Here is a 13,609-nt window from a genome sequence, read left to right on the forward strand (position 1 = left end):
ACCCTCAGTGAGATGGATAGCACGGGGTCTTAAACACAGCAACAGTTGTGGGGATGGCGCAGGACTGGGCAGCGCTCTGTTATACGCAGAGTCAGTATGAGTCAGGGCCACTTGATGGGCACCTAACAGCAACAACAGCATGGTAACTCAGTATTTAACCTTCTGGGGAACTGCCAGACTGTTTACCAAAGTGGCTGCACCATTTTATAATTCTCCATGTTCTTACCAACACTTGTTATTACCTGTTAGACCATCTTTTGAGACAGATAACAAATTCTATAAGCTTCTTAGTTTCCTTAAAGTTAAATCATTAAACCATCAAAGCGTACCCCTTAGCTGTTATTTCTGAGATTCGGTACCTAGTTTCATGTTTATGTTGCCTGTTACATTCTGCGAGGAGTCCCTGGGTAGTGCAAACGGGTGAGCACTCAACTACTAGCCTAAGGGTTGATGGTTTGAACCTACCCACAAGCACCTTGGAAGACAGGCCTGGTGATCTGCTTCCGAAAGGTCGCAGCCTTGAAAGCCTTATGGAGCAGCTGTACTCTGCACCTACGGGGTTGCCTTGAGTTGAAATCAACTTGACGGCAACTAACAACAGCAACATTCGTTTTTATGATTTCATAAACTTCCATCTTACTCTTTTTAACTGCTGCCCTTCCAGAACAACAACAACAACAAAACATAGGTCTCTTAATAAAGAAGTACTTATAGGGCCTGTATGAGTCGGAATCGACTCAATGGCAACGGATTTGGTTTTTGGTTTGGTAGGTCTTTTTGGTCAGTTAATTTTGAAAAAAATGAAGCCAGGGACATTTCTTATCCTCTGAAATGTCTAGCCTAGTAATTGTTTAATAAAGTTTTCTTGATTGGTTGATTCTCAACTATTTCTTGAGCATATACATTTTTTAGCTTTGCACAGTACCCTTTGATTTCAGAGTTCAAGCACCAGCTGAAGGAATAAGGCTTTACTGAGGCTGACTGGCCCTTCTCACTGCCATTTTCTTTTCCAGAGGAATGGCTTCTTGTTGGAACCAAGCAAGGACATCTTCTTCTCTATAGGATTCGGAAGGACGCTGGTGAGTGACACACTTCCCAGAACTACATGGCTTACTGCTCGTGCATAAAAAGTTTTGATAATCAGCTGATACACAACTGAAATCAGTGATTCCTGGACCATTAAAAGAACGATTGTGGGAGAGGGGCAGCAGTGGGAAGATGGGGAGAAATACGTGCGAATCTCCAGGAGTTTTTTTTCAAACTGCATTCCCCTGCCCCCATCAGTGAGGTGTGACTGTGCTCCTCCCCTCCTGGCTTCTCAGAGACTCACTAACAGTAATAGGAAACATTACTGATGGGACTGTGACTACTGGGTAAATGGCCTGGTGGCAGGAAGAAAAATAAGGAACTGTTGATTTAAAAGATCTCACGAACTTACGGGGGGAGAACTGGGGGTGAGAGGACCTGGGTTTGCACTCCAGCTGCACTTCGGTCGTGTGACTGTGAGTGCTTCCTTCTCAAGGTCAGTTTCCTCCTCTGTAACTTGTCTGTCTCACAGAATCGTTGGAGTCATATGCAATAATATGCTTGAAAGGACTGAAAACTAAAGCTGCAATCAAATGTAACTGTCGATAATGCAGAATAGTAGCTAAAGGGATTCTAAATATATCCTATTAAAGATTGCCCTCTATTGAGGATTGAAAGACTCTCACTGTCTTTTCTCTTTTTCTCTCTGTGCTCTTTTTATGAAAAACTGATACGTTTGTATATTAGGCCCTGGAGCCCCACCGTCTGTAGCAACCTGCTGTTCATGCCAGAGGAGACGGATAGTAGGGTAACATTGGGGAAAATGAGCATCTTACCAGCACAGTAAGAAAAGAGGAAGGCACCTTGGTCAGGTTCTAGTGGTGGGGAACAGAAGTCAGAGAACAAACAGAGGGTTTATTTCATCGCTAAGTTTTTAAATTTTCCTTTAAGCCAGGGGTCAGCAAGCTTGTTCTGAAAAGACTCAAATAAATATGTTAAGCTTTGCAGACCCTGGAATCCGTTGCAACTGCTCAGCTCTGCCATTGTAGCCTGAAAGCAGCCATAGACAATATGTAAATGAGTGGGTGTGCTGTGTGCCCATAATCTCTATATTTACAGCAAATGGCAGAGGCTGGGATTGGGCCTCTGGGCAGCAGTTCGCCAGCTTTAAATTTTAGTTCTCAGAGCCAGAATATTTGCATTCTGTGATACCTTCCCAGTCTGTAATTTAAAAATTAAGCTCAGCTTTGCATTTTATTCAGCTTTCAACCCTTGCTTGATTGTCTGCTGTGGACACAGATGCTGTGAAGGACAGGGAGATAAGACACTGTAACATTCTTTACCTAGTTCTTTACACCTAATAGAGAATCAGTTTTTCGTGCCATCACATACTAAACACACAAGTAAAATAACTTTTAAATATATTATCTCTTTTTTTGTTTTGTTATTCAAGTAGTACAGAATTGAAATCTAGGCTATAAGAAGGAATCTTTCAACCAATAGACTCAAACTGGTAATGTTAGTGTCACTGTGCCTGGAAGGCTGGTGAGGACTGCTGCGTGCCCTGTGATCAGTTCAGCATGTGACTTTTGACAAGTTAGCTCATCTCTCTGGGCTTCAGCTTCCCCACAGCTAACTCGAATAGCAGTACTGACTTAACGTTAGACAACAGTGGTACTCACCTACCTTAGTTTCGGATTTGAAATTTCACTTCAAGAAACTTCTCTTCTTCCTGTACGCTTAGAGAACAGCTCAGTTCTGGACCAGCCCTGGACCGGAAATAGACCTGGGCCTCCACGATTCAGCTCTAGAACTAATTCAGTTTCTAAACAGGAGCTGTTTCAAGCCTAGACGAAGATGTGACTAGATTGCCCCGAGGGCAGGGAGGTGGCAGGAAGGTGTCCTGGGGAAAGCTGGGGTTTAGGGGACTTGGGCTCTGATCTGTGCCATCACCTGTGATGGGAAGTACACGGAGAACTGCTGCTGTGGACGAAGGCGTGAAGTACGAGGGTTGTTGGGGAAAGCGGACTTGGCACTTTTTTTATGGAACGCCGTTTTTACTTGAAAGAATGACTGACAAATTGTAGGTTTTTTGGACTTGGGTATTTCACAGATGTTTTGTCAAAAATGAACAAAGGGAACCTGTCACTTCAAAAAAATGTCAAATTGGAATACTACTACTTACTCCTTGGGGTAGTTGTGGAAGTTACAGAAAATATATATAAAATTTTTAACCCAGAACCTGGCACCTAGTTATTGCTTAGTTAATGATAGTGGCCGTTATTGTTACGATAATTATGCTCTTCTCTACTTCCTGGTGCCTTTTGAGGCTGAATGTTTTTGTCATCCCCAGCAAGGCTGGATTCACGTGTTTTTGATGGTATATAACTTTTTTACCCTTTTTTGCAACAGTGCCAGCAGACGTAACATCCCCTGAAAGTGGCAGTAAGTGTAGATACATTCAATTGCTTCAGCTCTGGGAGGGCGTGGAGTGCCTGCTGCGTCCCAGCTGCGGAGGGTAGCTGCTGGGATTTAGTGGGTCTCCATCTAAGGACGCTTTGGGCTGGGCTTCACTGCTTGGGCTCTTACATTTGACTGCTACTTTTTACACTCTTCTTTGTGAGGCACTTTGCCAAGGTACTTCTTTTTTTTTTTTTAAGGGATAAGATCTTAAAATTCACAAGTACCTTGCAGCTTCAGTAAACTTCTGTGGTGTGATCCTTTTTGCTGATGCCAAGTGAAGGTGCATGAAACCCTCGTCTAAAACTGGGTTGAAAGCAACTTACAGTGCTTAGTAAAAAGATAGCTGGCTATTGTGGATCTCTGACTTCTAGTCTTTTAGGACTTCTTAAAGATTCATGTAGGAGTGTAATGTAAAGTAGCATTTTTATGGTGGTAGTTTTCGTATGTATATGTTTGGAACTGTGAATGTTTATTTCTTTTCCATAGGTTGCAACAGGTTTGAAGTGACACTAGAGAAATCCAATAAGAATTTCTCCAAAAAGATCCAGCAGGTAGGCAGTGATGGTAGTTGCTATGAGCATATTTGACCCATGTGAGGCCCTTTCAAAGCTAGAATTTTGTAATGCTGTTTATTACTCGAATCCTCTGCTTTCTGCCCTGCCATTTATGATCAGGGATCTCTGTCCATACATCACGTGCCTGAGATCCTCTTTGAGGAGTAGAAACGTGATTACATGTAAAAAGAAGTCAGACCTCTGTGATCAGCTTAGGCTCCTTAGCCTGCTATTAGAACTGCATTACGTGAACTTTTGCTAAACATGAATAATTTGCTGTTTTCCAGATCCATGTGGTTTCCCAGTTTAAGATTCTGGTCAGCTTGTTAGGTAAGAAAAGGGGTGCGTTTGTCTTTCGTGTATCCAAAATTAAGAGCTGTGACCTAATTAACCCTTCCATGGTTAATTTGACAGTAGTTACTTAACAATGAACTGATAGGTTCCAAACCAGGTACAGCAGAGGACGCAGTAATAAAGGCAACAGTATCCCCCGTGGACTCTGCTGTCCCAGGAGTGTCACTTCATTCATTCATTCAATAATCTATCAAATATTTATTGAGCATTGTGCAAAACCCGGACTGGGCATTAGGGATACATGTTGAATGAGATGTGGTTTTTATCTTTGAAGTGTACATTCTGATTATGAAGATGAAAATGACAAAAAGTAATTATGATACAATGTGGTAAGTTACAGTGGAAATTTATAAACAGTGTTGTGGATCCTAGCAGTGGGAGGGACTGTACTGCTTCGCGGACGATTAGAATTTCTGCAGGAAGAGAGAGGAGGCAGAGCATTGTAGGCAGAAGGAACAGCTTGAGCCAAGGTCCTGAGATGTGGCAGCCCATGGCAAGTAGTCCGTGATGGGCAGACTTAGGACATGTTGTGGAGGATGGTAAGATGCCAGGCGAGAGAGGCAGGTCGGGGCCGGCTATAAAGGGCGTTGTTTGAAAAGCCGTGGTTTCCAAGAAAGCCACCAGTTGGGCCTTTTCTTGACAGGCGGAAGACTAGGAACTTGCCTTCACACCCTGTACTGTTCAGCCCAGGGCCCAAATTGTAGAGCATTTCTAAACGTAGTTCCTAGGTCCAGAGATGAACATTTAGGGCAACTAAGTCTTCATGACTAAAACTGGTCAGGAGGCCCAAGTGAAATTATTGTGCTTTACTAGAAAAGCACAATAATTTTGTCCTTGCCCTGGATTTGTACAAAATGCACGGAGGATTTCCCTTTTCTTACTAAAAAAATCTGAAAGCCGTTTCTTGTACAAATATTGCATCACAGGTTTTTCTGACTTGAGGCCAGGATATAGGAGTGCTGGGGAAGTGAAAGAGCTCTTTTCCTCACACTGTCCCAAATTTTTAAGGAACGGAATATTCAAGTTCGGAAGACTGAGTGGCTTCTTAAATGTTTTGTACCCGGTGATAGACTGGAATGAGTCGTCACTGTTAGTGAAGCTGAAGGTGTATGTACAGCCAGCATTTGCCATTTCGTTCTTCTAGATGTTACGTGGCTCTTTGTTTTGTTTTTTTTTGAAGGTGTCTATACTAGAGAATTGTGATAACTTATAGTGATGTTTTACATTCTTCCAAACAGAAAATAACATTTACGTCCATGACCTATTGACATTTCAACAAATCACTACGGTGTCAAAGGCAAAGGGAGCATCACTGTTCACCTGTGACCTCCAGGTAAGTGTGGGCAAGATGAAATTTGGCTTTGTGCTTTGAGCAACACAATCTGTCCTATGTCGTTCCTGCCGTAAGATGGGAATAATGACATTGCTAATCCAAACCCAGGAGAGACTCAAAAAATATTGGATTTTGGGTCGTATTACTGAACATGTCCTCCTTAGTGTGCTGTCTGGAGTTGAACCACTGCATCCCCTGTGTGTGTACTGACCTCTGGTGTGAGCAGCACACATCTGTACCACAGGAGGCAACTGGCCAGGGGTCAGAGTGCTTGCCATGGACAAGTCATTAGTGCAGAATCCAGACTGTAACAATACTGTGAACATGGTTATAGGGCACTGAATGGCTTCTTGTTCTAAACACATGACTATAGTTTTTGTCTTTGGGAAGTTATCTTTATTCCAAAAAGACGTCACTACCTATTTTTGCCAATTCATCATCGTTCCTTTCTTCAAAATCTGCCTCCCTCCTCTCCTCAGCTCTGATCACTTTTTAGCACTTATGCACTCCACTGATACCATGTGGCTTTATCCCCAAGCGTTTTCTTGCCCTGCACTCTTAAGGGAGGGGAAGCGGGCCTGCTGTCACTGACCCACGCTGATCTCTGGCCCAATATGTATTGACAGCCATAAGCAAGAAACAGGTAAGGAAAACAAAAGGAGGAAGCAGCTGTGTAGGCGAAGACCTGCCCCGAGAGTTTCCTCCTGAATTTTGAGCGTTTACGTTACGTCATCCCTGGGCGCTGGCATCCTTGGCTGGCAGCCTTGGGGAGAAGGTACTCCTCAGCTGGTTGTTCTGAGCACATCTTAGAGGATGGCGTTCTGCTTACCCTTCCCGACAGTGTCACTTATGTCACAGAGGATTTTCAGATTAGTAGCCACTTAAAGGCAGAACACCTCTGATTTGGTTTTAGTTCAGTTGTGGAATCGTGGTCTGTGCATCCTCATTGCCCTGGGTGTCTCTTCCCAGCACACAGAGACTGGTGAGGAGGTGTTGCGGATGTGTGTGGCGGTGAAAAAGAAGCTGCAGCTCTATTTCTGGAAGGACAGAGAATTTCATGAATTGCAGGTAAAGTCCACTGTTCCTGGTCCGTGGGCTGGGGTGGCAGCTGCTGCTATAGTTCTCCCACTGCTTGAAAGACTTCCCGTCAGTTCTAGGGAAGTTCAGAACCCCAGCCTCATAGTTCTCCTCAGACGAACACTGTGGCAGGAAGTACACGAGAGCGTGTTCATGCCCACATACCTGAGCCTTCTGGTCTTCAGAGGCAGGGGAGATACAATTCTGCAGTTTCCATGTGGATTGGTTTAGTTGAAAGTGGGCTTCCACCTTTTCCAAATATACCTTGTCCAGTTTGTGGGTAGTTCATGTCTTCATTATGGGTGGTTTTCTAGTCTTATGCTATGATGAGGGTGATGTTTATGGATAGCTTTCATCTTTATTATGGGTGGTTTTCTAGCCTCATGCTGTGACGAGGGTGCTGTTTTACAGAATGGGATGGAATGGCAGGATGGTCGTGATTTTTTTCTTTTAGTATCTTTTCCGTTGAACTCTTTCTGTCTTTCTTCAGGGGGACTTCAGTGTACCAGACGTGCCCAAGTCTATGGCGTGGTGTGAAAACTCTATCTGTGTGGGCTTCAAGAGAGACTACTACCTAATAAGGGTAAAGTCTTATTGTGCAGATGTCGTCAGTTTACCTTGGGGAGGATGCTTATGAGTTTACCTTGGGGAGCCGATTATACGTTTCTGAACCATAGGTCAGCAGACCGCCTAAAGTAGGGCTTTCGTGTTTGTATTTTTAGTTATTTTTCATACTCTCAGCTTTTTCCACAAAGAAGATGTCTATGTAACTTAAGCCAGACAGAGTCAACTCTCAGCTCTCTACATAATGAATTCTCCAGATGGTGTATCTAATTATCGGGACGCATTTAGCTCTGGGCTTTTTGGCCCTGTCTGACAGAATTATCATGGGCTGCTGTCCTGAGCCTTCAGTGCTCAGGAATTACAAACTCATTTTAGTAGTAAAGTGTATTTGTTTTTAAAAATTACTTTTACTTTTTTTTTTTTTTTAATTTCAAAAGCTACATATGTTTACTGTAGAAAATAAGAACATACAGATAAGAAAAACAAAGGAAGTGGAAATCATCTGTAATGCCCCCACTCAGAGATAATCATGTTAACCTTTTGGTAAATGGGCTTCCACCCTATTTCCCAATATTATCATGTTATACACATTATTTTATAACCTGCTTTTTCTCTTAATATAAGTAGTAAATATTTTTCCATGACATTAACCTTTTTTCCCCCAATTTGCATACTAGAATGCATTTTTTTCCCCAATATGCATGTATTAAAAGATTGACAGATTGTTCGTTTCATTGACTCATGAGTAGGGCTCATTCCCTGGACTACCGTGGATGCTGTCATCACCTTGGGGCTAGAGACTTCTGAGGGTACAAAGTGTTGCTCCAGGACCAGAGTATTCAAAAATTGCTTATTTATTTACAGTAAAACTCATTCTTTTTGGTATACAGTTCTGAGTTCTGACAAATGCCTAGAGTTGTGTAACCACCATCACAATCAAGATTTAGAACAGTTCCATCACCCCAAAAAGTTCTCTTGTGCTGCCTCCTTGAAGTCAGTCCCTCTTCCTGCCCCCCAGACTCTGGTAACCACTAACCTGTTCTTCATCTCTTATAGTTTTGCCTTTTTCAGAATGTTATATAAAGAATCGTTCAGTATGTGCCCATTTGAGTCTGGCTTCTTCATTAGCATAATGCGTTTGAGAGTCACCCATAGTGTTGTGTGTATCGTAGTTTATTCCTTTTTACGGCTGAGTAGAATTCCATGGTACGGATGTACCACAGTTTATCCATTCATTAGTTGAAGGACAAAATTGTTTCCAATTTTTAGCAATTATGAATAAAGCTACTATAACCATTCACATACAGGTTTTTATGTGAACATAACTGTTCATTTCTCTTGGAGATGCCTAGGCATGGTATTGTTGGGTCATACGGTAACTGTATATTGAATTTTGTAAGAAACTGACGACTGGCAAACCAAGTGGCCAAGTCACTTTGCATTTCCATCAGCAGTGTATGAGAGTTCCGGCTGTACTGCATCCTTGGCGCCACTTGGTGTTGTCAGCCGCCAGGCTGGATGCTCTTCTCTGTTAGAGAAAAAGGGAACTGGTTCTCTCGTTTGATGACAAAGTTTGTCATAACAAACTCTGTAATCTTTTCTCATGCTGAACAAAGGATATTATTGGCTTCTCTAGCTTTTGGGTTTTGTCTGGATTTTTTTCAGGCCATGTTTACGCCTCTGGCCAGGGAACGCTAAGTAACGCACTTTGTATCTCCCTGTAGGTGGATGGAAAAGGGTCTATCAAAGAGCTCTTCCCAACAGGAAAACAGCTGGAGCCCTTAGTTGCACCTCTGGCTGATGGAAAAGTGGCCGTGGGTCAGGATGATCTTACCGTGGTGCTCAATGAGGAGGGCATCTGCACACAGAAGTGTGCCCTGAACTGGACGGACATACCGGTTGCCATGGGTGAGGGCCAGCAGTAGCTCTATTCCCCACTTTGAGTCAGGGTTGAATGGAATCCTTGGAGAATGGAGTCCCATTCATTAGCTTTAGCAGACTTGGATTGAGTTGTGTCATTCACTCTCAGTTTCCCTTCATATAGGTAGACAAGCTCTTTAGGGTCATTAAAAACTGGATATTGGGGGGGGCGGGCGGGGAAACAGACTTACTGGTCTGACAGAGACTGGAGAAGCCGCAAGAGAATGGCCCCTGGACACCCTTTTAACTCAGTAATGAAGTCACTCCTGAGGTTCACCCTTCAGCCAAAGATTAGACAGGCCCATAAAACAAAACAAGGCTAAAGGGGCACCCCAGCCCAGGGGCAAGGATGAGAAGGCAGGAGGGGACAGGAAAGCTGGTAATAGGGATCCCAAGGTCGAGCAGGGAACAGTGTGGACATGTTGTGGGGTTGGCAACCAATGTGTACTAATTAATGAGAAGCTAGTTCTGTAAACCTTCATCTAAAGTACAATAAAAAGCAACATATATTTTAAAAAAAAGTGTAAGAAGGAAAAGCTGGGTATTATGGTTTTTTATGGGAAACCCAGTTTTTCCTTAGAGGGGGAAAAATGTAAGCAGAAAACACCCATTTTAGGAATTATTATTCCTTGGTGAAAACATACACAGAACATGCACCCAGCTAACAATTGGTGGCACAGTTTGAGGACATTGGTTACGTTCTTCACGTTGTGTCTCCATCCTCACTGTCTCCACCTGTATTGTTTCATCACCATCAACTTAGATTTTCCACCTTCTAAACTTCTGATCTCTGCTTCTAGGACGTGGTTATTTACTGATATTTTTACTTCTTAAAAACATTTTTCTTCTACCTTTTTAATGATTTCGTTGTGTCCTAGGCCAAGTAGGTAACATTTGGAAATTAGTGGAACATCCATGTTTATAGCTAAAATACACATAACTCAGTAATGAAGGTTTTGATGTGGTAGTTGTTGCTGCCGTTGTTGTTTTTGTAGCTTAGAGATGCAGACTGCACTTAGATGTCAGTCTGTCTTCCCAGATATTAGGAGTTTCAGTTCCTAAGCCTGTCTCAGGCCCACAGATCTGTGTGATGGTGTTTCCTGGAAGCATATGACCACCTTGGCAGTAATTCATTTTTAGTCAGAAGACTGAGCATTATTAAAAGAGTTACTGCTGTGGCATAGGGAATACAGACATGCTTTCTGTCTTTCAGGACACTAGCTGAGGAGGCAGGGATTATATCTTGGATGAAGAGACAGACTAAGGCACTACATAAAGAAAAGAAAAAGCAGGTGTTAAATTGGATGAGCTAAGCTTCAGTGATTCACAGAAAGGGAAGTTCGTCGTTGTTAAATGAGTCAGGAGAGGTTTCCCCTGTGGAAGTAAGATCAGATGAGGCCAGGCAGGGAGCTTGACAGCTGGCTTGAGGAAAAATGCCATTTCATTCTAGGCAGAGAGAACAGCTTGAAAAATGAGTGGAAATGCAGAAGGCATGCTGCTTCCTGAGAGGACAGTGAGGAGATTGATGTGGCTGAAACGCGGCCTGAATTACGGAGGACCGAAACAGGCCAGTTGTTAGAGGTCTGTGCAAAGGCCTGAGAGCCTGTAGATTCCCAACTGGTAGGCTGTCTTAATAAAAGCGTTGTGCTCTAGGGCAGTTATGGTGGCGGGAGATGAACAGACCAGAAGGAAGGTCAGTTGAAAGCATAGTGTTTTGTGAGGCCCAAGATTTTGTACATTAGCAGATTTAAGGGGCTCATAGCTTCAGGAGAGTCTTCATGACGTTCTGGGGGACTTTGTTTTCCCTTCAGTAAAGGAGCCTTGGTACAGTAGTAGATGAATACACACATAATATGCTTAAAGTATGTTTCCAATTATCCAGCATGAGAGTTCCTGTTTAAAAACCTTTGTTAGTGTCCCGGTACCTTTAGCAGTGTTTCTCAAAGTTTCTGTGCCTTAATATTCTCAGGGAGAGAACATTCTTTATGGGTGAGGTGGGGAGAATCACCTCTGACAGGCAGAAGACAAACGTTAGAATGGGGTACGTTCTAAACTTGGCTTACTTTTCTGCTCTCCTCTTTCTGTGTGGCCCAGCTCCAGTCAGTGTGGCTTCCCCAGCTTTGCCGTTGTACGTGCCACTGCCCTTCCTTTCTGCTCTGCCCGTTAGCAGCCTACTCATGGGATGAGGCCCTGAGTAGTGGCCCTTCCTCTGTGAAGTCCTGTCTGGCCCTCAGGCAGAACTAGTCACTTCCTTCCCCCTTTTGCCTCCAGAGCCTCCCAGGTGTCTGCCTGGCACCCACACCCTCACACCGCATTGTACTAGCTGTGTGCCTCCTCTGTTCCTAAGAGAACTCCTTGAGGCCTGGACTCATGCCTTGGTACACTTTGAATTCTTACTACATATTGCAGTGCCAGAACCATCCTGGTAACCTCCTAGTAGATGAATAGGAATGATGCTGCCGAATAAATTATCCCCTTCAGACCTTTCTTGTATAAGTTCTGTACGTCAGCCAAACTGCGCTAAGTTTTGAGGATGTAAAGAGACCCAGAGAACATCTCTGTTGTCCAAGAGTTGGTGATTCTGAGCATTTGATAAAATGTGACAACCGAAAGAGTTTCTATTATAGGTGACCTTTTTAATTAAGTTAGACCTTTTTCAAGTAGGCCAGATTAAAAACCAGAAAGTTTACATATGTAAACAAGTCAACACTCAAGAAAATTGTACTAACTTCAAAATGAGGCCAGCCTGAAAAGAAAAGAAAAAATCCAAATGCAAATTTTAGGTTTTTCATAATATGAAAGACAACATGATAGCAAAAACACTCAAATTAATGCAAATACTTTTTAGGCCTCTGTTTCCTCATTTCTGAGTTCCCTTGTAGCTTTGAGACCTTATTGTACTATATTTTAAGATATAAATTAAAAATATGAAAAACTTCTTGTCAGAAATAGATAATAAAAAAATTCATAGCAAATTAACCTCACTAAGCAACTTTTTATGAACATAGTCTTTGAGATTACATTTCTGTATGATAATTATGCCACCTAGTGGTTCATTTCTTACTACTTCCTGGTACAAGATGGAATATAGTCCTAGAAAGTATTTCCATTATTTTAAGTTGGTGAAATGATATTTAATGTACTGTAAAAAAAAAAAAAAAGACAGTAAATTTATTTCAAAGGTCATAAAGTAAAGCAGAGCTTCATTCGGGATTATTTTGAGTTTTTGTTTTAAAAGATTTGTTTTGTGTTGTTTATTTTCTAAATTCCCTCTGTTTATGTTGAATTTCCTTTGCCATAAAAAAAAAAAAAAAACCAAACCCTTTGCTATTGAGTTGATTCCGACTCATAGCGACCCTATAGAGCAGAGCAGGAGTACCCCATAGGGTTTCCAAGGCTGTAGTCTTTAGGGGAGCAGACTGCCACATCTTTCCCCTAAAGAGCAGCTGATGGATTCGAACAGCTGACCTTTTGGTTAGCAGCTGAGTGCTTAACCACTGCACCACCAGGGCTCCATTCCTTTACCATACAACCTCTTAACAAAGAAAAACTTTGCTTGCAAGGATTTTGTGGTTCAATGAGCTCTGCTTTTCACACACTGACATCTTTGGCATTTTTGTGGTATTATTCTGCTTCGTCCACCTTTCTAAGCTTTGCATTGTCACATGCCTGTCAGAAAGTACAGTGAGAAAGCGTGGATATGGTTAACATTATTTTCAGAATGATAGAGGAAGAATGAATGGGGACAAGGGTATAACCCAAGAATTTAAATGGGGTCTTTCTCAACAAGGATAAATTTTGAGTCTTGGATGGTTGTGTGTAATAGAGGAGAACAGTTGTAATACAGCAAGTATCAAGTAGAAATAGCAACCCTGCAAATTCTGTCCAGATACCTTCTCTGTGGACCAGCAAGCATCAAGTGGATTTTTGCATCTTTTCCCTGTGAAATTCTCAGGCAGAGCAATATTGACTAGAGATGTGGAACTCTTTACCTTAGCATAGTTTTAGGGAAAAGAAGTTACCTTCGTCTTGTCCTTTCTAAGAGAATGCAAGAAGTTATGGAACCGTGTTAGGGTCAGCCGCAGCTGGCCCTTGGTCTAGCTTTGTTACTGACGGATAAAGGAGCAGGCGAAGCTTCACCCAGTTCGTTGGAAGAAGCCGTAGGAGTCGATCAGGTTCCTCTCAGCAAAGCTGGATGCGTCCTTGTGGTGCAGGAGACTTCTCTTAGCATCATTCAAGCAAAGCACCTTTTTTTCTTTCTGTGTCAGCGTAGGATCCTGGCTTGCTGTTTGACTAGTGGGCTTTTGGGGGATCCCAT

The 13,609-nt window shown here is 42.6% G+C and overlaps 1 protein-coding gene across 3 annotated transcripts in view; it reads left to right on the top strand.

The window, feature by feature from the left end:
- VPS39 (VPS39 subunit of HOPS complex) overlaps positions 1 to 13,609 on the top strand; it is a 41,666-nt gene that overhangs the window by 10,301 nt on the left and 17,756 nt on the right. For 2 of the 3 annotated variants that reach the window (XM_010598367.3, XM_010598368.3), the window contains exons 2-9: positions 1,014 to 1,079; positions 3,439 to 3,471; positions 3,976 to 4,040; positions 4,331 to 4,373; positions 5,636 to 5,730; positions 6,700 to 6,798; positions 7,298 to 7,390; positions 9,096 to 9,279. In XM_010598367.3, coding sequence (XP_010596669.1) covers positions 1,014 to 1,079; positions 3,439 to 3,471; positions 3,976 to 4,040; positions 4,331 to 4,373; positions 5,636 to 5,730; positions 6,700 to 6,798; positions 7,298 to 7,390; positions 9,096 to 9,279 — 678 coding nt within the window. The remainder of the gene's footprint in view (positions 1 to 1,013; positions 1,080 to 3,438; positions 3,472 to 3,975; positions 4,041 to 4,330; positions 4,374 to 5,635; positions 5,731 to 6,699; positions 6,799 to 7,297; positions 7,391 to 9,095; positions 9,280 to 13,609) is intronic. The other variant, XM_003418673.4, reaches the window with a different exon arrangement.

This window comes from Loxodonta africana, chromosome 10, assembly GCF_030014295.1.
Source record: "Loxodonta africana isolate mLoxAfr1 chromosome 10, mLoxAfr1.hap2, whole genome shotgun sequence".
Taxonomy (NCBI): domain Eukaryota; kingdom Metazoa; phylum Chordata; class Mammalia; order Proboscidea; family Elephantidae; genus Loxodonta; species Loxodonta africana.